Genomic DNA, 27,676 nt, shown 5'->3' with positions numbered 1-27,676 from the left:
ATGGATGTCACCTCTCTCTATACGAATATTCCCCATGCGGATGGTATTGAAGCATGTAGAGAAATTTGGGACTCTCGATCTCTTAAAATTCCACCTACTGATTGCTTAGTTGAAATGCTTACTAAGGTCTTGAAAAAGAACAACTTCACATTCCAAGGAGAACACTATTTACAGACAAATGGCACTGCTATGGGTACAAAAATGGCTCCATCTTATGCCAATATATTCATGGGTAAATTTGAAAAGCAACTGCTGGAGTGCTCCATCGAAAAACCGCTTTCCTGGTATCGATTTATTGATGACGTTGACATGAAATGGGACAAGGGAGACCAAAAATTACAAACTTTTATAACAAATGCTAACAATCAACACCCTACCATCAAATTCACCCATGAAACATCTAATTCCACCATAAACTTCCTTGATACATCTACCACCCTCTCTGTAGGTATAATAAACACAGATATATACTCTAAACCTACAGATACTCATCAATACCTGTCGCCTGAAAGTTGCCATCCTCCACACTGCACGAAGAGCATTCCATACAGCCAAGCTCTCAGAATAAGGCGAATCTGCTCCTCTGAAGACACTGCAAAACAACGTCTGGGGCAGCTTAAAGGACATTTAAAAAGAAGGGGATATAAACACAAAAACATCAAAAATAGTTTTCGAAAAGCAGAATCCATCCCCAGAAGCAGTCTGCTAACTTACAAAGATAAACAGAAAAGTAAAAGAATCCCATGTGTGCTCACCTACCATCCATGCCTGAGAAATAGTTTCAAGACCATTCGTGATCATTGGACAGCAATCGAGAAACATTCGAAGTTATCCAAAATCTTTCCTGAGCCTCCCATGATTGCCTTCAAACAACCTAACAGCCTGAGAAATATACTTGTCCGTGCTGACCTTTCCAAACCTAACCATACTGTAGGTAATTGTCAGCCTTGTGGGGACAAGCGCTGCAAATGTTGCAACCAATTGCAGCATTCATCAACATTTCACAGTAAGACCACAGAAAAGACATACAAGATCTTTTGCAATGTCAACTGCAAAAGCTCAAACGTGATTTACGTTCTTGAGTGTCCTAGATGTGGTCTCCAATATGTTGGTGAATCTATGCAGCCATTTCACAAACGCCTCAATGGCCACAGGAGTGACCTCACAAAAAAACCGTATATTCCTGTCAGCCAACATTTCAGGTTACCAGATCACAATCTGAAAGATTTTGATCACATGAAGATCCTTGTGATCGAACAGGATTGTACATGGCAAAATAGGCAAAGAGAAAATCGGGAGTGGTTTTGGATAAAAACACTGGGTGTCCTCCATCCAGATGGAATCAATAGAAAGAAATAATTAAATTTACAGTCTAGTGTTTATATTATTATATTCAGGATTTTGGATTAAAATCAATCGATCAAAATTTACCTGTATTATTAGTGATCTATGTTTACACCTTATACATTATATCTCATTATTGTTAAAACTTTTGTCAACGAAGAAGGCCATTTGTTGAGCCGAAAAATTTGCAATTATTGTATAATTTATATCATCTGTTCAGTTTTTCCATCTTTGTGCAATGATATTCAACACTTTTTAGTGTTTTGTTTTCAAAAAATCCAACATTTCCGGTATGAATAGTTTTAATTCACTAGTACTTTCATGTTTAAATAACAATCTTCAGGTGAAACTATACATGATTAACGTAACTATGTAACGGTAGGTATGTAATTCAATGAAATTATTTTTAAATACGTGTCAAATTGTGCAACTGAATGTAAAATTTTATTTATTGACTTTTATGCTTCTTGAAGCATTAAATAACCTTTAGAATTTTTAATTACTACTGATGCACGAACTTATAATCTTATGAAAAGGTTGTTAACATTGTCGATGTATGAAGTGAATGGATGTAAAATTAAAATGCTAATGGAAAATAAATAAAACACAATTTCAGGTACAATAAGGACTTCTTCAGACTGGGTCACGTTTATGAGTAAGTTAGACTTTAGTGTATGTTAATTGTTTGTAACTATTTGTTTTGAAGAATATTATGAATATCACATTGAGAATATTATTAATATCACATGGATAATATTATTAATATCACATCTTATATTTGTAATTACCAATGGCTTATATCTCGAAAACAAGCAAACAGACCCTTCCGTTTTTTCTTTCGTTTTTAGTTTCATTATTTATATACTATCAATTTATAATATTCTTTTGATAAGCTGGTTATTTTGAAACAGAGCAGCGAACGTGCATCCTTTTGTTCAATTTTCGGACGTACATTTGAAAAAGTCAAAATACAATTCTCTCTGGGTACTGTCTAAAGACGTTTTCATAATTCGTATGCAGAAAATGTTTATTATTACACGTATTATTTGCTTGTGCATTGTGTCAAGCAAAACAAACACTAAACTGAAGTATTTTATCTTTATTGATTAAGTACACGATATGATACCGATTTATTACGCAGTGAGTACGGGGCGCCGAATGGGACTCTTGTAGTTTTGTACAAAGTTCAATTCTGTCATAACAAAATAATTTTTGTCTTACAAAACTATGTGATACAGACTTGTTTTATGAGAACTTCAATTTTGTGATGACAAAATTCATTTTTGTAGACAAAATTCATTTTTGTCATAACAAAAATCAATTTTGTCAAAAAGGTATGCAAATATAAACTTATTTGCATACAAAATTGACTTTTGTTACCTGATATGGAAATTAAAACACAAAAGTCAGTTGTGTGAGACAAGATTCAATTTTGTGAGACAAAATTGACTTTTGTTTGTCAATTTTGTGTCACAAAGAAAAAAAATAATCAAAAGAAGAAAACCAATAGGTCTTTCCACGGAAAAGTGGAAAGTCCTTATTATCAATATGTATCTGTGACAAATGTTCTTCATAGGGATTATTGCGTAGTTTGTTCTAAACTATCAGTCAGAAGTATAATTAATAAAAGATTTTAATAAATGGAATAAAATAGGTCACATATGGTATGGAATTTGCTCATTATGGAAGGTTGTACGGTCACCTTTGGTTGCCTACACTCACATTGTTTAAACATCCGAGTTGTCTCATAGGCAATTAATCCGCATGTCTTATACTCTGATTCATTTCCATTCTCAATTTTAAGATTTATATAATTCAAGAAATAATATGAGGAATAATATCAACAGCAGTAAAAAACAGTAAACGAGGTATGGTAAGACGATACAAACCGCCGTCGTTTGTAATATTGGCAAGTAGGTGCTCTTCTTGTAACAGAAGAAACAAAAGTTCCTCTAGTGAAATTAGAGTGAACGAGGAGCACGATCCCACACTGACGCTAGATCATAAGCTGAATAACGCTTCCCCGGTACTCGGAGGATAGAATAATTCAAAACTGGTAGCAGTAATTAACCGGCCGCTCTGGTTACGTGAAAAACATTTATAAAAAAAACCCACATCGCTGTGGTACCACAGAAAAATATTGTAGCATATGGTCTAACGTAGAATTATAGGGTCATGAACTCCCCATCATCTTGTCAGGTCCCGCCCCTGCGTGAACACTGCAACAATTGTTTGATTAAAAATAATACGAAAAACAACTATCAAAATGCATTAGAAATGTCCCTTTTTTGAAAGTATAAAACTGAAATTCAAAATATTAAAGTTTTAACAAAACGAGCACTGTCTGTTTCTAATAAACTTGTATGTATTAAATATTCAAATAAAACAATTCGTCTAAAACTTCCATCCTCCAAAGCAATCCTTCAGTAAATCATGAAATCGGAATGACTGTTAAACTTGTAAACTTGATATAACCATATACTGCAATTCTTATACATTTTTTGAAGTCGACAGTTCATGATATTATTCCTTTTATTCCGAACAATTCATTTCCTTTTGCTAAATCAGTTTTCCACGTCTGCTGAATCACCACTAACTATAAACCTGAAAAACATTTAAAAAAAACAACAGCAGAAAAATAATCCAAAAAAGGCGAATGAAGGGGTAGGTAGATGGGTTTGAGCAAGTTTTCTAATCGAACATTACATTTAGACAATTCTAAACGTGTAGTAATATAGTGACATCACACAGTAAAAAGGTCCCCGACAAGTACAAGGTTAAGAATACAGAAAAAGAGGGAAATACGGAATTTAAACTTTTATTAAACCTTTATTACCGTAACCTGATAAACATTAATATATGGATAAAGGCAACACAGTTTTTTTATCTTATCTAAAGGGGAATGTACGATTTTAATTGAAAAGTAAAAGTGAACGATAGTTTCTGTGAACCTTCCACATATAATTGGTATATAAATACAGGCCCTTCTACGTTTTATCATAACCAGAATTTATATCGGACATTTTAAAAAACGTATATCTATTCAGAGATGCGCTTACAATTCACCTATAGGACACATTCTGAATTCCTTTATCGTCAGAAGTAAGTTCATAATATTTTTTTTAACAGATTTATGGGGGTCATTTATGGTAGTCCGGATACATTTTTGATTTCAATGGGCGAATTGTAGTAGACCGTATTATCCGCTTAAATCCGCTTACTTGGATTCTGAAAGAAAGATTACCCATTTGTACTTGATCTGAGTTTTGTGGTAATAAACATTGTGTGTAAGTTTCATAACATTTGGCAAATCAAACTTATGTTAGAGAACGGAAACGAAAAATTCAGTAATTTTTCCATTTGTAAAGGGGCATAACTCTAGAATGGTTAAAGTGACACCACCAAAATTCGAACTTGATCTGGTTTTTTTGTGGTAATAAGCATTGTGTGCATGTATAAGTTTCATATCATTTGGTAATGTCAAACTTAAGTTAGAGAACGGAAACGACAAAATTCAGCAATTTTTCTATTTTTGAAGGGGCAACTCTCGAACGGTTCAGGTGACACCACCAAAATTCGAACTTGATCTATATTTTGTGGTGATAAGCATTGTGTATAAGTTTCATAACAATTGATAAAGGCAAACTTAAAGTAAGAGAACGGAAACTAAAAATCCAGCAATTTTTCAATTTGTAAAGGAGTATAACTCTAGATCGATAAAAGCGAAGCCACAAAATTCAAACTTGATCTGTGTTTTGTGATAATAAGCATTGTGTGTTAGTTTCATAACACTTGGTTGATGCAAACTAAAGTTAGAGAACGGAAACCAACTTTGGGACGTACGGACGGATGAATGGACGAACGGACGTAGGTACAGACGGACAAGGGTAAAACTTAATGCCCCTTCGCTACGGCGGGGGCATAAAATAGTTCATTAAATACAATTAGTACAAGACATTTTACCAACAACACACATAGGGATGATTCACAATAGGTAAAGCCTGGAGTGTATTGATGCAAAGTTAAATGAGCTTTGCTTCTTTTATCATACCCTCAATGCTAATTCATATCTTAAAATATTTGGTTTGCTGTAACTATTTGTTTTTGTTATTTATTCCCGACCTGTTAAAAATGACAATCTAATATAAAGTATAACTCGTCTATGAATTCAGTTTTTCAACTGTCTGTTGGTGTTATATCATCCACCAGCTTCAATATGTAATTTAGGATTTGTTGTTCTAAATCTGCTAGAATTTTGTCTGAAATAAATATACCAGCAAACTTCATAACTAAAGTTTATCTTTAAATACTCCGAATATGCAGTTTGGAAGACTCTTTCATTCAGAATATTTTTTATGTGATTTAACACTAAAATCTGTTCTCTGAAAATTTCTGACACTTTTTATGTTAATTTCTAGAGGATATCTCACAAGTTTATCTTATATTGATACGATTGGGTAGACGATTTTAAATGTAGTCAAAGTTTTAAGTGGACCTTTTCGGTTATTTCTTTTATTCAGAAACCCCTACCTCGCACCCATACAGTAAAAAAAGGTTTGATAATTTTAATTTATTAAATAATTCTAGCTATGTTTTGATTTTGAGACCATGATTTCTGCATGATTATAAGGACCCCAAAGAAAGCCTTAGTATCTTTGATGCCTATGGATTGTTTCGCTCACTTAAAAGGTCCCATTCCTTGCAAATAAGATACATAAATAATTAAAACTTTTTTCTATTTCTAGTTCTATATCTTTCAATTTCAAACTATGGTTCATTGGAAGTGTACCTATAGAAACAGCAATGACTTAACTTTTACCAGCATTCACTTTTAGTTTCCATATAGAACAATAATCCTGTTCTGAGCCAAGTTGCTTATGGAGATCTACTTGCGATTCTGCCATCAGTTCGTTAGAAATTGTTACCAGTTCATTTGAGTTACAGTTTGATAGTTATGATCCCATAAATAAGGCAAAAATAAAAAGGGATATATATTCACCTTGACATACACTGCTACTACAAGGGAAACATTCTGACTTTCAATCATTATAATGATTACAGGACTGTGTACTATTTTTGTATTTACAATCATATTATATATGTTACTGTCCATATTATTTATTAGCAACTTATACCATAAACAGTCACTGTTTTATTTACTTAAATTTCATGTTATTCAGGTTTCAAAGGTCACTTACTCATTTACATTATTTCAGATGCTTAGTGAACATGACATCCACGAATAGATGAAAATTGCAAGAGCAATTCCTTAGGAAAAGAAGCAACACAATTATGGCCTACCCTCCACCACCTCCGGGAGTGCAAGCTATTCCGGATCTAGAATTTGGTATGTTTTTATAATTTTCTTTATCTTAATAGAAAGTTTGAACAATATAATGCTGCGTTCACACGTAATTCGAATTCAATTCGCATTAACAATTCGAATTAGTTTAATTCGCATTCGAAACATTTAACGTCCAAACGTAAATTCGTATTCGAATTGCAAAGCGCGTCAAATTTGCTTTACTGTCCGAACGACATTAACTTTTAATTTGTATCAACAAAAACGGATTTCTACTGCGAATGGGTTAATGCGAATTAGCCAATTCGAATTTAAAAGGAAGAGTGTGTGACAGCGATTAGCGAATCTGAATTCAATTCGAATTAAATGTTCATGTGAACTTGGCATAAGCAATAACCATTTTTTTGACAATGAATAGTTTTTATGTCATATACGTGCAAAAGGATTTCATTATATATGGAGTGATTTACCAGATATTGAGCTTATACATGCTGGGGAGGTGGATAAGAAAGAAGACTCATTCCAATTTCGAATAAAAAGGGTGTTTCGCCTGCAGTGGTGTCGGCACAGTGCCTAGAAAATGAAAATTATAAACCAGTGTCTAAAGTTATTTATTTTCATAAATTTATATGGCTCACCTTCTAACATTATCATGATAGTAGTTTAATTCATGATGGTATGGTTCAGATTCCTGTTTCTAAGGAATGTTATCATTTCATTACATTATATATCGTTTGAAAATCTTTTATTATGTGTTTTATTATGTGTTTCTTAATGGTATTATTCTATCGTTAAGAAATATTCTGAAAACCTATATATTAATAGGAATATGAGCTATGGGACTCTTATTTATTCATAATTGCTCCTCGCACAATACTTAATGAATTCCTTCCCTTTTCTATAAACAATTAAAGCTATTTGATTGGACGAAGTGTTGTCAATATGCGCTATTTTGTAGATGTGTATATATAATCAGAATCAAACGTGACGTCACGATCATATCACAATCACGACCACCTTAATACTGTTATTTTAATGGGAGTTTGATTTTGACCGACCGTGCCAGAGCTGTATAGCCAGTCAAGGTCGTTAAAAACTTCCATTTGTTGTTGACTTCCTAGTCTTGCCAAGTGATCTTATGTTTATTCACATAAAAAAACGAATTGCGAACAATAAGGGAAGAATTTGAAGAAATAAAATCTAGTCAAATCATTCTCATTAAAAATAATAAATTCTAGAGAACTATCTATTACCTTTCAGTTAAGACTACTCTGGCAGCAATACAACAACTGAACCGTGTCGCTTTAGAAGCAATGAACAATAAAGATTATGAAAAAGCTCTTGATGCTTACACTCGATCAATTCCTTTGGGGATCCAAATCTATGTTCCTGAAGAATTTGGAAAGTTACTGTCCAATAGAGCTTTTGTCTATTATAACTTGGGAGATTACAGAAGAAGTTTGTTTGATGCTAATCAAGCCTCGTTACATTATCCAGGATATTTCAAGGTAATTACATTCACAGAGATACAAATGTTTTGTCCAATTAACATTCGTTTGCGTTTCAGCCAATATTCATTATAATTTCTTCAGTATAAAAATTATTCAGCATAATTATGCTAGACTATTCTTGATATACATGTAATTGGTCCGCTTTCAGATAAAGCCCCAAACAACATTGCTGTTGTGTGTAAATCTCATTAAATAAACTGCTTGATAAATGAATTAGGTATTGACAATTCACTTGGAAACTCAACATATACCCTCACGTCACTTACCAAAGAGGAAATCCTAGATAATCATAGGTCTGTTCTATGTTCCTTCGGATTTTCAACCAAAGATGAAGAACTGTATCTTCCATCAATGTATTGGATATCTAAGCTAAATAAGTGTAACAACGGGATATAATGCTGGGTCTTCCAAGTGCTCCACGAAACCTCTTTCTAAATACTAGTAATTAATATCTATTTTATCAGCAATCAAAGCCGGGCTTCAAAGTTACTGTGAAACTGCCTACTCTAGAGTTGGCGTGAATCGGATGTGGATACTAAAACAATTCAAAGATTTTTTAGAGTACATACAATCTAAGACTCTTTCATCTTGCAATAGTATTAAAACATTTGACTTTCTACACTTTAAAGTATTCCCCATTCTAACCTAAAATACAAATTGAAAGAGATGGAATTGCTTTTTTTTAAAGAATGCCCAACGTAGAAATAAGTATCAGGGGTTAGGGAGGGATAAACCTCCTTTGTTAAGAATTACTCTGGTTCAAACCCAATTTCTCTGAAACGTACATTATCAAGATGCTTGATTTCTTGATCGACAACATATCCCGTATTTGTTACGTCTGGAGGACGCATTTTCAACGGACTGTCGATATTCCCATGGGAACCAATTGTGCCCCTCTTCTTGCCGACTTGTTCCTTTATTATTATGAGGCTGACTTCAAACAGGAACTTCTTAGGAAGAAAGATAAGAAGTTAGCAATATCCTTTAACGTTACGTTCCGCTATAAAGATGATGTTCTCTCACTAAAGAATTAAAAATTGGTGACTATGTTGAACGCATCTATCCCATCGAACTAGAGACACATGATACAACAGAAACAGTTAAATGTGCCTCATATCTTGACTTACATCTAGAAATTTATATGTAGCAACATTCAAGCAGCGCCTGTATAGGTATAGAACCACAAATTCAGGCCCGGTCGGAAAGAACATACAAGAAAGTAGTACATATTTTAAACAAAATAGTTCCTACGCATAGCTGTATCTTTGCCAATTGCGGGTATATTTGGTTATTTGTGGTATCAAATGAAAGCTTTGGGACTTGGGATCACTGTAGAACCCTTGCTGAAAGATTTATTTAAATTATAAAGAAGTATATGAAATTTTGATAGAAGGGCACATTTGACCTGTTGTTCAGATCAGAAGTTCCTGTTTTTGTACTATCAAACTTCAGGGAACCAGTACGCTCTAATATGCAATTAAAGGTATGTTGATTTTTGCAGCACAAGCCAGGATAAGGTACAGTTTTGACATGAAATAACTGCCACTTTATTTGAACTTAAGACAAAGAAGCCATATATGCTTGAAATTGCAGAATTTAACATAGAAAGCAATGGGGCTATGAATTAGTGGTTTTATATTTCCCAATTGACAACGATATTTACGGGCTTGTATTTCCTATCATGATTTCCTTGACAGAGGGTTGCTCACAGGGAAGCTATGAAATATATACCTTCTAACTTCTATCAAACTTTTTTTTTTATTGTAGTGTTATTTAAGACAAGGTTTTGCATACAACAAGCTCAACGAACCAGTCAATGCTGTGGCATCGTTTATAAATGCAGTGAATATATGTAGACAATATTCAGATTTATGCTCACATGGTGAGGCTGCTTGTTATGTACAATTGATAAAGGTTCTTTGTGAAGTTGAAGGTAGGTTATACATACACCATGGCAGATCTTTGTTAGTTTGATAGTTCTTATTCAATTTATTCATAACTTTTTTCAGTATAAATGGCAATAGACAGACTACTAAGAGAATATAATGTCCATTCTTAAAGCCATGTATAGTATAAAGTTGTTTGAAATATTTTGGACAACATTTATAGGTACCATCAGCAAAAAATTCCTCTGACATTGTACACAGAATTATTAAATTAGTCTCGCATCCTAATAAAAGTATCACTCTTTCTGGATCGTTACACAATACAAAGTCATCATCTTTGTTTGTAACAACACCATTATCATCCAATATTCTGTGAAATTCTGCTTGATATTTAGGTTGAGCCGGGTGCAGTTTTCTTCTCTCTTTATACATTGACTGACGCACATATTTTAAATCTTTCTTTTCTGAATTTATTATTTTTGAAGGTCGCTCTGACAACATATCGGTGGTTTTTCCTTTGCACGCAGTTCTCAAAATTTGACGTTCTAATTTCTGGACATTTGTTTCATGAATATGATCTAATTCTCCATTCGAAATAACTGTACACGATTAATCTGAATAACCTAGCACAACACGACTTAACTGTACATATCCACCTTATTTCTCCAGTTTTCTTTACAAATGCCTGAAGGAATTTGTGTTCTTCAACAATGATGACCGGTTTTTCCCTATTATACTCTATTTTCTTGAATGGTATATCAGACATCTTGACTCGTGAAAAAATATTCTATTCATATTTAACTTTTATTTTGGTGAGTTTTCTTAAATTTGATGAGTGTTCAGTTAAATATTAAGTGGAAAGGTTTATTATAACTTACATGTATGATATAGGTAAAACATGTACAGGTATGATATAGGTAAAAAAAATATTTACAGGTAAATGTGGCGCAATTTCAATTCATTTATTGGCGCAATTAATACCATCAAAATAAAAGAGAGTGGCGCAATTAATACCTTTTCAAAACGTCAATTTGCGCAAATTGATTCTGCCTCTTATACATCTGTTAAAAGCTGTCAAACAAAATATCTTTGAGACAATCACGGGTGTTAAACTGATCATCGTAATTGCAGTTGTCTATTCATGCAAGATATAGATAATAAGCCAGGGCTCTCGGTCATAAAACTTACTCAGTACTCCGAGTACAAATTAAGTGCTCGAAACACAAAATCCAGTATTTTGATTGGTTGATTCTTGAGTCTGATTACAAAAATCGTGCTCGAAAGTTTTATGACCGCAAGGCCTGAACCATAAGAGAAAGAACTTTATTCTCTGAAAACGCTACGGGCGTAGCATTCCCTTATGGCACAGCTGTTTATATCAAAATCGCAGTAAGAAACCTGCTGGACAGGAGAGAAAAATCAGAAAAAATGCTATGTAATAAGAAACATTCTACTGTAAGAAATTTATATAGACAGTTAACAATGAAATCAATAGTTCATCAGCTAAACACACTATAGGTACGCGCGACCGTAAATTGCCTGCCCTGTAAGGTTAGACAGCCGCCGAGCGGAGCGAGGCGAATTATTTTTTGGAACCATTTTGTGCAAAAAATAATATTTTTTCGGGCAATTTTACTGTATGCAATGTCAGTCCCTCGAATCCACCACTTATTACATTTTTGTTACATTTCAATAAATATTAGCGCCTGAATATTTTGAATACAGTAATTAACATGGACGTCAAGTTGGTTACTTATTCCTTATTCGTTACTTATTCCTTATTCGTTACCTATTCGTTACTTATTCCTTATTCCTTATTCGTTACTTATTCCATATTCCTTATCCGTTACCTATTCGTTACTTATTCCCTATTCCTTATTCGTTACCTATTCGTTACTTATTCCATAATCCTTATTCGTTACCTATTCGTTACTTATTTCCTATTCCTTATTGGTTACCTATTCGTTACTTATTCCTTATTCGTTACGTGTTCGATTTTTAACATTTTTCTCGCTTTTTAATTCTTTATATGCTAATCTCTAGTAATAGTTCTTAATATGTTAAAGTAAAATTATCCTTTTAACTAATAAGTATCCGTGTTTGTGATTAACCGAAACCTGTTACTTTATATTTGATGCTTATTTGTTCCTTATTCGATTTAAAAACGTTCTACCTTTTAACTGCTTTATATTCGTATGTCTGGAGTTAGTTCTTGGTTCGAAGAGGTAAAATAACCCTATTAGTGCTTGTACACCGTTTGGGAGCTAAACTAATACCTTGTTTTTAATTCGTTCCTTATTCGCTTATAAAACGTGTGTTATACGTTGTAACTTTAAAAAAAAGATTTTCACTTTTTGTCGTGTCTCTGGTGGCAACTATGGGTTTCTAGAGGTAAAATAACCTTATTAGCGCGTGTGTACCTTTTTTCAGCGCTCGACTGTTATCCTGTTACTTATTCGTTCCTCATTCGCTTATAATACGCGTGTTATACGTTGCATCTTTAAAAAAAAGATTTTCAGTATTTTTCTTGTCTCTGGTGGTAGTGCTTTGTTCTTAGAGCTGAAATCACCCTATTAGCTTGTATGTACCCCTTTCAGCGCTCGACTGATACCCTGTTACTTATTCGTTTATAATACGTTTGTTATACGTTGCATCCTTTAAAAAAGAGATTTTCAGTTTTTTCATTGTCTCTAGTGGTAGTTATGGGTTCTTAGAGGTGAAATAACCCTTTTAGCGTGTATGAACCCGTTTCAGCGCTCGACTGATACCCTGTTACTTATTCGGATATGAAACGTGTGTTAAACGTTGCACTTTTTAAAAAAAGATTTTCGTGTCTAAGGTGGTAACTATGTGTTCTTAGAGGTGAAATAACCATATTAACGCGTATGTACCCGTTTCAGCGCTGGACTGATACCCTGTTACTTATTCGACTGGTATTGGGTTTATTTGTAAAAGATATACTTTAGTTATCGTTGTATTGTTCATTACTTTCCCCTGCATTTAATTGTACTAAACACACGTTATAGTATATAATCTTGTTTGCTTATAAAACGTGTGTTATACGTTGCACCTTAAAAAAACAGATTTTCCATTGCTTTCTTGTCTCTGGTGGAAACTAATAAGCAACAGGGTATCAGTCGGGCGCTGAAACGGGTATATACGCGCTAATAGGGTTATTTCACCTCTAAGAACACATAGTTACCACCAGAGACATGAACACAATTAAAAATCGATCTATTTCAAGGTTCAATGTTTCCTACGCGTATTAAAAGCGAATAAGGAACACATAGTTATGACCAGACACAATAAAAAAAATTAAAATCTCTTTTTTAAAGGGTGCAATGTATAACAAACGTATTGAGCGAATAAGGAACGAATAAGTAACAGGGTATCAATCGAGCACTGGAACGGGTACATACGCACTAATAGTGTTATTTTACCTCTTAGAACACTTGATTGATTGATTGTTGGTTGCTTTACGCCGCATTAGCACAAAAGGCTATATCGCGGCGAGAGCTAATTCGAATAATTTTTACAATTTAAAGCATATTTTAAAAATAAGACAAAAAGTCCTTCAATATACTAAAATTCTTGACTAAAGCAAATTGATTATATACAAATAAAAATAGTTACCACCAGAGACATGAACACAATTGAAAATCAATTTATTTCAAGATGCAACGTATATCACGCGTATTAAAAGCGAATAAGTAACGAAAAAGTAATAGGGTAACAGTCGAGCGCTGAAACGAGTGCATACGTGGTTAGGGACGGTGCAATATTTATCAAACAGGGGGACCGGTGCAAATAACAAAACTTGTTTGGAAAAAAGTATTGTCCCATGCTTATGTGATAGGAAAAAAAGTTATGTCCCATGACCTCTATTCATTAAAAAAGTATGTGTCCCATGGATATCATGAATTTATTGAGTGAATAAAAACACAATCTGTACCTTCAATAACATAAAGCAACAATATTTATTGTGATATAAATGTTTTTGACAATCATTTTAATATTCTCGACTAGTCTTGACCTTCAAATTTAGTTTTGACTGGTGTAAATCAGCCCAACTAACTAAATTAAATATTGTTAAGATTACTGTAATTCTTAAATTTTAGAAAAAGTTCTTAAAAAAATACAACAAAAAACTAAATGACATGGGATTCAGTAAGCTTAATATATATCTAAGATAGCTGCATAGTTTGATGAAAATCCAAGTTGTTTTGAAAAAGTTATTAAAAAAATTAAAGTATACTATCTCTATTTTGTCTGAATCGCAAATCCTAGCTTTTTTTTACCAAGATTACTGTAATTCTAAAATTTTACAGTAATACAACAAAAAACTAAATGACATGGGATTCAGTAAGCTTAATATATATTTAAGATAGCTGCATAGTTTGCTGAAAATCCAAGTTGTTTTGAAAAAAGTTATTAAAAAAATTAAAGTATACTATCTCTATTTTGTCTGAATCGCAAATCCTAGCTTTTTTTTACCAAGATTACTGTAATTCTTAAATTTTACAGTAATACAAAAAAAAACTAAATGACATTGGATTCAGTAAGCTTAATATATATCTAAGATAGCTGCATAGTTTGATGAAAATCCAAGTTAATTTGAAAAAGTTATTAAAATAATTAAAGTGTACTATCTCTATTTTGTTTGAAATGCAAATTCTAGCTTTTTTTACCTAGATTAATTTAATTCTTGAATTTGACAGCAATACAACAAAAAACAAAATGACCTGGGATTCAGTAAGCTTAATATATATCTAAGATAGCTGCATGGTTTGATGAAAATCCAAGTTGGTTTGAAAAAGTTATAAAAAAAATTAAAGATGCCTATCTGAATTTATATAATTTTTATTTTTACCTATTGTAAAATTAAATTCTTTCATTTCACAGCAATAAATCAAACTACCTAATAAGCTTGAATTTTGTAAGATCAATATTTAATTTAGTTAGATGGGCTTATTTACACCAGTCAAAACTAAATTTGTTTATCAAATTCTGTTTCTGTTTGAATGTTTCTTGTGTGTATTTTTGGGCTAATTAAAATAAAATGTTTTCTCCTTAAGCATTTGAAAAAAGTGTATGTCCCATGCATTAAGATAATGAAAAATCATCAGGTCCCACTTCTTTGCACGTTCAAAAATGTACATGTCCCCTTAACATTTGCAACGTTCCTCCCTGCTTGATAAATAATGCATCGTCCCTTATAGGGTTATATCACCTACTAGTAAGAGGGAGTTCAGTATTATCAAAATATCCAGGAATTTGGGCTTTAACAGAATGGTCGTTAAATATACCGGCAATATTTACAAAATCAAAACCTTTATTGACATACTTTATTTTAATAAAATGTTTTTTTCTGATCTTCAGGGCGATCAATTTTGGGAAACAGTTTAGAATAACAATATGCCATTATAATTTGAACGACTTCATACTTAGGACTGTAATATGAAATTGTGTTGCAATCCTCTAAAATTTTATCTAATTTATTTATAGTTAAAGAACAGAGCTTGGTTAACAGATAATGTCTGCCGTTGTTTTTTTAAATAGAAATTAGGTCCGAAATATTTGTAAGGTTGGCCGAAATTTTATTTGATTGCGATTTTTTCTACGTCCATGAGAACGATTTTTACGAACAGTTTTAGTAACTATATCCAAAATGTTAACATAATCGGTTCTTGATATATTACCAATGCCCAAGATATTATCATTAAGACCGAGAGGGTAGACTGTCTGTATTTTTTTAATCCAATTTAGTTCAATTATTTTCCGTGATCGTACAAACTTTGAATGAGATTCACCAGGCTGCTTATTTACTACTTCTAAAGGTTGAACTGTTAAATATTTAATAGGATGATTGTGCTTCTTAAGATGTTGATAAATGATACTTTTGAATTTATTGGGTCTTTTAAAACGATACAGGTGTTCTTGCGTGCGTTTAGATAAATATCGTCAAGTTTCACCTACGTACTGAATACCGCATCCCGGTTTGCTTCATGTGAGTAAATAAATAATACTGTTTGTTTTTCAAGTAATATCAGTTTCAAAATTTAAAGAAAATGTGCGACCATTAAACGTGGACCTTGCCGTATTGTTGGTGGAAAGACGGGGACATGTAAGTCATTTTTTGGCATATCACTTATCGATAGAAGGGTAACTTGTATGTTTAACGCAAGCGTCAATGTCACGTCACGTCTTGTCTGAAAGGAAGCCTGTTTGTTTTCAAGATCATAATCACTCGAAAAAAGTGGTCACACTCGAAAAAGCCCGATCAAATCACTCGAAAAACCACGATCCTAGCCGGACACTATACCTATCGTGGAAAAGTGTAATTATAAGTATTGAATGCTTCTTTTAGTAGTTTCACATAAAGGGTTATAAAAGCGTTGACCGTGCGTACATTTTTAGAATGAAGCGCGGAACATTTCATACAAAATTTACTTCGGTCAACGCTTTTAGACCCAAATGAATTTACAAAAAGAAGCATTCAATTATAAGGGATGTACTTAGGTGAGGGTTTGTGAAATTCAAAAAATCAAGAATTTAAAAATGATATTAAAGTCAGAATTAATTAAGGTCATACGATACAGTTTTGATCCTATATTGAAAATTTGATGAAAATTTGCAAATAGGCTATTGTTTACCTTCTAAAATCAAATATGTAATAAAAATACACCTCAATATGCTACTTTTTGAGTAAAATGAGGTCGAAATATGAGATAATTGCTCAAATTTCGGATTTGCGGACGTTTTTTTTCTGACAGAAATGCACAACTTTTTTGTTTTAAAAGATAAAAACATGCTGTTTTTGTTAAATTATTTATAATTTCTCTTTTATATAAGTACCCTATAAAAGAGGGACGAAAGATACCAAAGGTACAGTCAAACTCATAAATCGAAAATAAACTGACAACGCCATGGCTAAAAATGAAAAAGACAAACAGACAAACAATAGTACACATGACACAACATAGGAAACTAAAGAATAAGCAACACGAGCCCCACCAAAAACTAGGGGTGATATCAGGTGCTCCGGAAGGGTAAGCAGATCCTGCTCCACATGTGGCACCCGTCGTGTTGCTTATGTGATAACAAATCCGGTAAATAGTCTAATTCGGTAGGTCACATTCATGAAAGGGAAGGGAATTGTAGTTACGACGTAAGGAACATATCCGATATCATTTGTGAAACGGTTATTTCATAACGGTCAACCAACTCGTGATGGCGTCCGTAAAATTTACGAACTTATAAATTACGAAATCTTTTTTTTTTAAATTAACTTAAATTAATCAAATGTTCATGAATATAGAAAAAACGTCATTTTATGCCGTATATTTAACAAATCTAAAAAAAAAATGCATTATTGACTTTTTCATGAAAATTGGTACAAATAATCGTCATACGTAATCAAACCGAATGTCTTTTTGAAAAAGAGGCGTCCATGAACTCGTTTAAAAGTTAAATCAGTTTGAATGATAAAAATCAGTCGAAAAATGCATCTTTTCCCGATATGTCACAGTTTGACGTCGAGAAAATAACATATTACGTTAGCAACGTCATTACCTCCTCTGTAACTGTATCGTATGCCCTTTTAATTAAGGAACAAAATAAGCTTAAATTATTGATAGGTCATGGAGCTCCTTTTCGAGATATATAAGATTTTTTTAAATATGGCGGGAAAAAGCTGACTCGGACTTTTACGTTATATTTGCATTGGTATTATTTAGGTCTCAAATCAAAAGAGAAAAAAATCAAAAATCTGCTTAAATTTTTGGCAAATGACCCTTTATGAGCTAGATAGTCTTATATGAAAGGATAAATGGGCGTTATGTGGCAAAACATTTTACCTTCTATTGCATGGGGAAAAAAACAAGGAGTCCGAACATTTGACACAAATTCCAAATCCTCATCAATAAAAATATATGCAAAAATTTATTACATATTCATTTTTTTCCAGATATATTTGACTTAGATTCAAAAATAATTGGTGCAGAATCAGGCGTAGTTGATGCAGGAAATTTAACTCTTAAGGATATAATCCTTTATCAGCTGTCATCAGACGGTCAATGTCAATGGAAAGCCATTTCCTATTTGTTAATAGGTGCTATTACAGGCGCTGATTCTAAACTTGCAGGAAGTTGTTCAAACTGCAATTGTTCTGCCTTATCAGTTTTGAAGTTGTTTAATGAGACCATAGACTCACAGAAAAAAGAATGGGGCTGCAAACTGGCAATTAAGCTTTTACAAAATGGTGCTTCATTTCAAGAATTTGAGAGCGGATTGGACGGGAGCGTTATTCACTTCTGTGTTAACATTACTTTGAAAACAGGTATAATTTTTTAAACAGCTTCATTTCTTGAAAACAACAATGAAAAAGTGGGATCCAAAAAGTACATACTGATGATGATGTGATTGAATTACGTCCGGTGCCAAATATTTCATGCATGTTCAGGACACTAGAAAAAGAAAAGAATTGATAAGAAAAAAAGCATTGACGGGTCATTCTTCAGTTACTTCTAAAAAGTATAAAAAAAAGTATGTATGATTGCCCAATAGAGTCTTTACAGATCAGAGGACAATGACGTAAACCAGATCACGTAAACGACTCAAGGTCATCGTATAATGAATTATATTTTTAAAGCCCTGGGATGACAAAATGTGACAAAGAAAGAAAAATAAGAAAATCAAAGTTTAATTAATGCTTAAACAATTATGACAGACAACAACTACCCACCAGCAATGAATTACTGATTCATGACTCGGGACATAAATATTTTGGCGGGATAAACATACTTATGAGCGATCAGCTCTCTTCTGACGGTGGTGTAATAGTACAGCAATGACACGAATTTTTGAAATAATTCCACGACACAATATATAATATTTCATTCAAGATTAATCGCAATTACTGAGAGCTCGTTCTGACTTACCCCAATTTCAAGAATGAATTAAATCAATCGGTACAGGTATATTTTGAATGTTTGGAAATGCTTTTGATATCTTTTAGTACTAACTCAAACTATGTTAAATATACATTTGACATCCTGGTGTGATAATATTGTATCAAGTATGATCAAAGCACAGAAAAGATATAAAAAATACAGTAAAGATGAACTCGCTAGATATATTCAATTTTTCGTTGAAACAATTATGTCGCCTTTTTGCCAGTATAACAACGGATTGTTTAATTTCCATAGAAAATACAGCGCATGCAATATTGGAACAGTAATTACCTACTGTTCTATTCTGGTGCATCTGATTTAGCACATGGCCTTTAATATTTTTTTGTTGCTTTTCATTAAGTTCTATCTGATGCATTTCCTTTTTATTATTTTAATAATTGTTTTGTTTCGATCAGTAAAAGTCCTGTCGGTAATGGATAAATGTGTATAAAAAAGACCGAGTTCTGCTTAATGTACGACAAAAGTTTTAAAAACCCATGAAAAACGCGGCCTAATAAAATATTAAAAATGGAAAACAAATTAAAATACTGAACATGTTGAATTCTTGTGCTCGCGAAAAGTGTTAATGTAAAAAACGTGATTCAAAACTAATTACTGTTAGACTTATGGTTTTGGACAGGAAGACAAAAAAAAAACAATTAATATACCATAATAATGGTCCCTTTTTCTGCAGGTAATGTTGAGTTTTTGAAATATTTGCTATCAACTCATATAAAAACAACATCAAGCATGAATGTCAAACTCAACGGAGATACAGCACTACACGTTCTTGTGAAGGATTCAGAAATACGTAAAACGACTATTGGCGAAACGATCATTGGTCTTTTGGTTAATCATGGCTGTGGTTTAAATATAAAAGACAGCGCGGGAAAAACAGCCATTGAATATACCAGTAAATCTGACCAAGTATTCAGCTTATTACAGAATGCCTCAAGTAGCAGTAAAGGTAAGGAAATATTTTTACCCCATGTTATGCTCACACTCTTTTTGCATCAATGCATCAATATAAAAGTTTCATATTTTATCCTTTACAGTAAGAAAATATAGTTTTTGTTTTATCTTAATCAGTATTCTTCAAGCACATATCAGTTGTCATGCTTAATGTCCAGCGTCAGATATTAGTGTAATGTTATATAAGTAGGTACAGGTAAAAAGTAAATTAACAAAAATACCGAACTCCGAGGAAAATTCAAAACGGAAAGTTCGAATCAAATGGCAAAAGCAATAACTCAAACACATCAAACGAATGAGTAACAATTCTGACATTCCTGACTTGGAACAGACATTTTCTTATGTTGAAAATGGTGGTTCAAACATGGTTCAATAGCATAGCACAATAACACAACGACGAGGTATAAGCACAGAGCCACATCAAATTGAAATGAACAAAAACAGTAAAAATAATATTCATTAAGACAAATAAAAGAATAATATAACAGGCTATAAAGACGATGCACAACGTTAGTACACAGAATCTATACCTCAAGACCATTGCGGATTATTTGTGAAGTTTTCCATTTCCTCTTATATATTCATTTTGCATGGATAAGAGATATTTGATTAGAAATGATCCAACAAATTAATCAGAATTCAATTCATCGAATCTGTAGGTAGTGGAATCAGTGCAAATACAACGAGAATTCGGAAGATCGGAAAAGATGCTCTTCAGGCAGGCAACTTAAATAAGGCACTTGAAATATACACAAAAGGAATAAAAGATTGTTCAGATGAAGGAGACTTAAAAAATGAAGCAATAATGTATACAAACAGGGCAACTGTATATACTAAGCTCAATCAACACGAATTGGCATTACAAGATGCAGAAAGTGCTATTCAAGCGGATTCATTATGGCATAAGGTATAGAAATAGTTTTTACTCAATGTGACACAAAACATCTCTATTACTTCTGGAGTTCTAATGAAGACCAAACTGCATCTAACGAAGAATAATTTAATTTTGGATGTAACGTGTCGTCTGATTGGCTGACGTCGTTTTGTTTATCAGCATATAGAAATATTTTTGAAGTCATCAACGTTCTTTCATGATTTACCCCGGGTTAAAATGGAATTAAGAATTAAATTATAAGAAATGACTGTAATATTTTTTTCTGTCTATTCGAAATAACATAAAATATGTGGTGCACACTTTAAATAACCCGCTACGCGCGTTATTCAGTGTGCACCTCATTTTATTATGTTATTTCCTCATAGACAGAAAAAATATTAAAATCATTCCTTAAGTAAATAATACATTACTGAGTATTCCTCGTAAATATATATGTTACAGGCATTTTCTTAATTCATTTAGAAAATTTTTAGAAATTTAACGCATTCTCTAAAGTATGTGTGTGACTTAGAAATGCTATAAATTGACTATTTATTTTCGGGCATTTACCAAATGCCTGGAAAAATTGATAGACAAAATGCCTAAAATTGTTACATAGAATGAAAAACTAATCTTAACTGAGCCGCTGAAAACGAAGAACAGACAGTATGTTTTTGATGATAATTACTGATTTCAAAAACATGAATTGTAATGTTACAAGTATATTATCTAAAGGAGGGATTAATCCTACTTTGTAAAGAATCACTTTGAAACAAAAAAAAATAACTGAAACTGACGTTATTGTCATATGCTTGATTTATACGTTTGGAGGACGTGTTTTTTTTAACAAACTATCGGCATTCCAATAGGAACCAATTGTGTCCCTCTTCTTGACGACTTGTTCATTTATTCTTATGAGGCTGACTTCATACAGGAACTTTTAGGAAGAAAGTTTATTTTAGCAATAATCGTTAACTTTACTTTCCGCTGTATACTAGTATATGGTGTTCTCTAACTAAATAATTCAAAATTTGGTGACTATGTTAAACACATCTATCCAATCAAACTAGAAATAAAGGATACAACAGAAACAGTTAAGTCTGCCTGATATCTTAACTTACATCTAGAAATTGACAATGATGGTCGGTTGACAACAAAACTTTACGACAAAAGAGATTTCAGCTTCCCAATTGTGAACTATCCATTTTAATGTGGCAAAGTTCAAGCAGCGCCTGCATGCGGAGTATATATCTCCCAATTGATATTTCTTTTCTTTTCACGCTTTCCTTGATAGAGGGTTGCTGCTCACAAGGAAGCTATTTAACCAAGAGTTCCCAATTTTGCAGTTGAAATCAAACCCTTCGTAATTTTTACGGACGCCAAAACGAGATTGAATATCCGTTTCACAGATGATATCGGATATGTTCCTTATGTCGTAACTGAAATCCCGTTCCCTTTTCACGAATGTGACCTACCGAATTAGACTGTTTATCGGGTTTGTAATAAATGAGCAACACGACGGATGCCACATGTGGAGCAGGCTCTGTTCACCCTTCCGGAGCAACTGAGATCACCCCCAGTTGTTGGTGGTGTTCGTTTTGCTTAGTCGTTAGTTTTCTATGTTGTGTCTTGTGTACTATTATTTGTCTGTTTGCCTTTTTCTGTTTTAGCCATGACGTTGTCGGTTTGTTTTCGATCTTTAAGTTTGAATATCCCTATGGTATCTTTCGCCCCTCTTTTTTTAAAAGTTTTTACAATTAATCAATAACTTATCCGAATTATTTAAAATTTCCACAAGCAAGAATAATTATTTGTTATTCATGAAATTTTGTGATGGTAAGAACATTTAAACATTCGTTGATGGTCTTCTTTTTTTTCTTTTTTTTTTCTTATTTGTTTGAAAAATTGAATCTTTTCTTACCAATTAGTGCTATAACCTTATTTAGTGTAATCCTTAATAGAACACACAATAACTTGAATATATTCTTCAAATTAGCTGTGTTCCAAAAAATTTCAAATTTACATAAGCATGGTTAGGTTAATTGATATTTTTTTTTTACTAATAAGAGCATTTAGAGAATCCTTTTTGTGCTTATTATATTGTTTAAAGTGTCGGTCTAAGTGCCTGTCTTTCACCCCAGTCAATCAATTGCATAAATTAATTTAATGGATTTATCATTGATACATTCCATCCAGAATAACAACGAAATATTTGCTATTAGAAGTAAACCAAACCATCAATCAATCAATCCAAAAGATAAGCGTAATTTTACTGAACCATTTTTTTTCTTCTTCGCAGTAGTAAATAAATATGTTTTTCTGATTACAATCAGTCTAGTTTCAATAACTGACTGACATATGAACATATGCATGAGTGGCCGTTCGTGTCATTGGCGGTATGAACATACCGTATGAAATTTTCAACGCGTTGGTTTTTATTATCAACGTGTTGGTTTTTGCTTTCAACGCGTTGGTTTTTATTATCAACGCGTTGGTTTTTACTTTCAACGCGTTGGTTTTTCTTTCAACGCGTTGGTTTTTACTTTCAACGCGTTGGTTTCAATTTCAACGCGTTGGTCTTCACTTGCAACGCGTTGATTCGTAATTCATACGGTATGAAAAACCAACGCGTTGGTTTTCAATTCCATACCGTAAGTTTTTCATTCCATACCGTAAGTTTTACAAATCTATACCGTAAGTTTTGTACTTTTGTCAACCAATCGAAATGTTTGTTACCAAGTATTTTCTAAAAATATCTAGTCGTCATCTCACTATTCGGAGAGCCTCCGGAGTTTTCTTAAGATTGGTGGTAAAGTATAAATATGGCTGAATTGTCCGCAGCCCGTCTGCAAATGTTTACAAGTTGCTTTCTTTAAAAAAAAGAAATGCAATCGTAAACCCAAATGTTTGTTTGGCATTCAATATTAACAATTGTTTTAATAAAGATGCATTGTTTTAGATTATTTTTGTTGTATAAGAATTAGAAACTGACATTGATTGTTTACTTAAAGAATTTATATACTGTTCAATGTGGGGTGAAATATTCTTGTTGAAGGAATCATTGTTAAAGGAATATTTTTTGTTTCTCTCCTCTCTCCCGAAAGACAGCATGTTAAGTCACCACTATTGGATGTTCCATTCTAAGGTTCTGGTTTATGTTTTAGATAAGAGTTAGTTTTTACGCTAAAGTTCAAATGCAAATGTAAAGAAATTTAATCAATTAATGATTTTTGTTTTGTTTAAAAATGCAATACGTGAACCTGTAAAAATGCTGTTTTTATTGAAATTAGAGATTTGTTCATGGTTATTTGAAAAATGGCTTGGTATTGGTCATTATTAAGATCTTTACACCTGCTCTGCAAGGTTTTTGTGATGCTTAGGGTATAGAGCATTGGCAGTTTGAAGTTGTGTGCTATGTGCTCTTACAAGTTTTAGATGACAAACCTCTTTTATTAAAAACAAATACTTTTTAAAACCTTTCACTCACTTTGAAGATATTTTCCGAATTTCCATTTATATTTTGATGTTTTCTTTTATTTTAAATTGTGAGTCATAAAAAGGCCTGCAAGTTTGATTGTAAATATATACAATTTGAATTGCACTGTATCCTCTTCACCTTGATGACCGAAACCAATTCATTAAGAAACCTATTTATAGCCTAGACTAAACAGCTTACACCTTGTACTTACAAATAAACAAACAAAATTGAAAACAACAAAAAATTTAATATGGTCAAACCTGAAATAGCCACTGAATACCCATCACCTACATATTAGTTAAAGGCCACATTTATGAACTGTTGTAAGGTGTTCCTTTTTTTTTTTATTATCTGAACACGATTTGTTCATTAACTTTTAAAGAGTTATTCACTTCTGTGTTATGGTATGTATGTAAATTCTTTTAAACCAGGTGTATTAATAAGCACATGTCCCAAGTCAGAAGCATGTTGTTAAATGAATGTCTTTTTTGGTGCAGTTCATATTTCCTTTATGTTTCTGGTTTGAAGTGATATTGGATTTGTATTTTCCTGTTTAAATTGTTTTATAACAGTGTTTTGGTGCCCTTAGTAGGATGCAGTCTGATGTGAGCCAAGCCTTTGTGTTGAAGGCTGTATCATAACCTATAATTGCTTACGTTGACCACACTGTGTCTGGATAGAGAGTTATCTCCTTTGTATTCCTACCACATATAAATAAATTGGAGAACACAAAAAGAAGTGATTAGAAGTCAGTTGAAAGTGTATATTTACATCTACTATTTGAATATACATTTAAAGCAAAACTATTTTATTTAGTACTTGGGAATGTACATAATTTTCCCGGTGATAACCTTTAGCAAATCCTAATTTCTACAAACTTGATGACTTATGCAAATTGCACAAACCAATCGCAATATCAATTTATGCACACAGTTTGCTTTATAATCTGAAATTCTGCATGCATTTACCGTTTATCTATCATATCTTTATATTTTGTTTCCTGCATGGACCTTCATGTTCTCAACTCGTTATTAAAATTGTCTGTACTCATGGTTGTTGTTAATTGTATAGATAAATCTAAAAGTCCAATTTCCATGTGCAAAGAAACGCAAGTCTACTAAAACACATCAGTGACACTCGAATGAAAAAAGTTAAAAGGCCAAATAAATTACAAATTTAAGGAATCTATAATTATTCCTTGGGTAGACAATCCTTAGCTTTTCGAAAAGGTCAAAGTTTATTATAGGACAATGACTCAACAAAGGAAACAAAAGAAAAACAGCTTGGGGTCAGCATACTGTAAGTAATGATGACCGTACATGAAAGTCACATGTCAATCTCTTACAGCCGTGTCCTAAATTTAGATAAGAAAAACGAAAGTGCGCATTCACGAGTTAAATTAAAATAATTTGAATTTTTGAGAACGCAAACCGATAGTATTTGTTTGAAATGTGATCTATAATGTGAACGAATCAAGACGTTAAGGATAGTTGGGCACACAGTATGTGCATACGATTTTCAAAACCGTACCATAGTACAAATATGTAGATGTTATAAAGTTAAACTATTAAAACAAACAAACAAAAGTAGGGTTGCAATTTTTATAATAAACATACGTTCCTGTCAGTTTTTTTTCCCGAAAATTTTGACTATATATACATGCAGTATCAATAAACACAAACGTCAAGTATTCAAAGACGGACATTTTATTAATCAGATGAATCTGTTTTTAAATTCTACCATTCCACTATATGAAAAAAGTAAAAACACAAAAATACTGAACTCCGAGGAAAATTCAAAAAGGAAAGTCAAAAATCAAAAGGCAAAATCAAAAGTCCAAACACATCAAACGAATGGATAACAACTGTCATATTCCTGACTTGGTACAGGCATTTTCTAATGTAGAAAATGGTGGATTGAACCTGGTTTTATAGCTAGCTAAACCTCTCACTTGTATGACAGTCGCATCAAATTCCATTACATTGTCAAAGATGCGTGAAGAAAACAAACATACTCAAAGAGTAAAAATGTCAAAAATAGGGGTACAGCAGTCAACATTGTGTTATCATCTTAATCACTGTTAAAACAACAAATGTAACGAAGAAGCACAATAAGGCATACATCAAATTTAACATCCTCATTTTGCTTATCTTATACGATTTTATTTATTTATGTAAAGTATACCCGTAAAGGATGGAAGGTTTTCAGTACTGATGTAAAATTGCGCGCTTGAAATTCGGACAGGTAGACAAAAAATAATTTTGTCGTTCAGAGTATGACGGCATACATAAATGCAGAGTCACGTAAAGTGAATAGATAACTATACAAAATATAAGCAAAGACTTATAAATCTATACCTAAACAATACAAAATAATAGCAATCGGAGAACAGACGGAGATCAGCGGAATATAAAGACTGACATTATTCGGTTTAGTACTTAATTGAATTTTGTTATGATTATTATAAATTATTACTGGGACTATTATACTATTATTACGTTTTTTTGTGAGCAGCAAGGATTTAAAATTTTGTGAATTGAACACACACAAGCAATTTTATTCACGACTGTTTAAAATTAAAAATTTAATAAATTTATCTTACCATCCGTTTTATATTATGGTTATATTACAAAACAAAACAAACATAACAATTATTTATAAAACCTTACTAAAACGATAGTAAATTATAATTAACGTAGAAGTATAATTATTATTGCTCATCAACATTTTTTTTGTATGATGCAAGGATTTATTAAGATTTAATTACTATGCATGTTTCATTTACAAATGAATATTAATACATTTGTAAGTACTACAGCAGAGTTTCTTGTCATATAAATACGTATTTCTTCATTACTACTCTGAAAATATTCTGGCTTCAATTAAATATTTAGATTCTACAGAAACATAGATACAGTATATATTTTGTAAATATTTCTTTGATTTCTAATTAAATTGAATGCTTTTGATAATTATAACTTTATCTTTCTGTTTTCCGATCAAACATACACATTTAAACCATCCGAATGTTTTCTCCTTAATCTATGATGAAAATACACACGTGGTTAAATCTTCAAATATAAACTATAAGTTTTGAAGGAGTTTTCCAACTAAATAATTTTCTTTGTAGTGGGTAATGTTTGAATGTAAGCTCTGACGAGAACTCAGACTGTCAAGAAGTATAATGTGGGTTTTATTAACCCTAAAAAGATATCAAACATGTGTACATTCCTCGAACATTTTCTGATTTATCATCGCCCATTGCATCTGAGGTGATAATTCGGCTGCAATAATTCACCATTTCCTTGAATCGATCTAAAAATTGCTCCGGTCTCCCCTACATGTAGCCATGTAGCAA

At 32.4% G+C, this 27,676-nt stretch overlaps 2 protein-coding genes across 2 annotated transcripts in view; both read left to right on the top strand.

The window, feature by feature from the left end:
* On the top strand, positions 1–2,025 carry LOC139516777 (uncharacterized). Its single transcript, XM_071307110.1, has 2 exons — positions 1–730; positions 1,961–2,025. Exons 1-2 carry the CDS (start codon positions 1–3, stop codon positions 2,023–2,025), a joined length of 795 nt encoding a protein of 264 aa, XP_071163211.1.
* Positions 2,026–6,560: 4,535 nt separating this feature from the next.
* LOC139516698 (uncharacterized) overlaps positions 6,561–27,676 on the top strand; it is a 61,338-nt gene continuing 40,222 nt past the window's right edge. The window contains exons 1-6 of the mRNA XM_071306990.1: positions 6,561–6,691; positions 7,907–8,154; positions 9,925–10,090; positions 18,010–18,381; positions 19,689–19,961; positions 20,626–20,873. Of these exons, the coding sequence (XP_071163091.1) occupies positions 6,637–6,691; positions 7,907–8,154; positions 9,925–10,090; positions 18,010–18,381; positions 19,689–19,961; positions 20,626–20,873 (1,362 nt within the window). The 5' untranslated portion in view covers positions 6,561–6,636. The remainder of the gene's footprint in view (positions 6,692–7,906; positions 8,155–9,924; positions 10,091–18,009; positions 18,382–19,688; positions 19,962–20,625; positions 20,874–27,676) is intronic.

The sequence above is a fragment of the Mytilus edulis genome, chromosome 1 (genome assembly GCF_963676685.1).
Source record: "Mytilus edulis chromosome 1, xbMytEdul2.2, whole genome shotgun sequence".
NCBI lineage: Eukaryota > Metazoa > Mollusca > Bivalvia > Mytilida > Mytilidae > Mytilus > Mytilus edulis.
The sequence above is the reverse complement of the archived record's forward strand: the minus strand, read 5'-3'. Positions and strand labels throughout refer to the sequence as shown.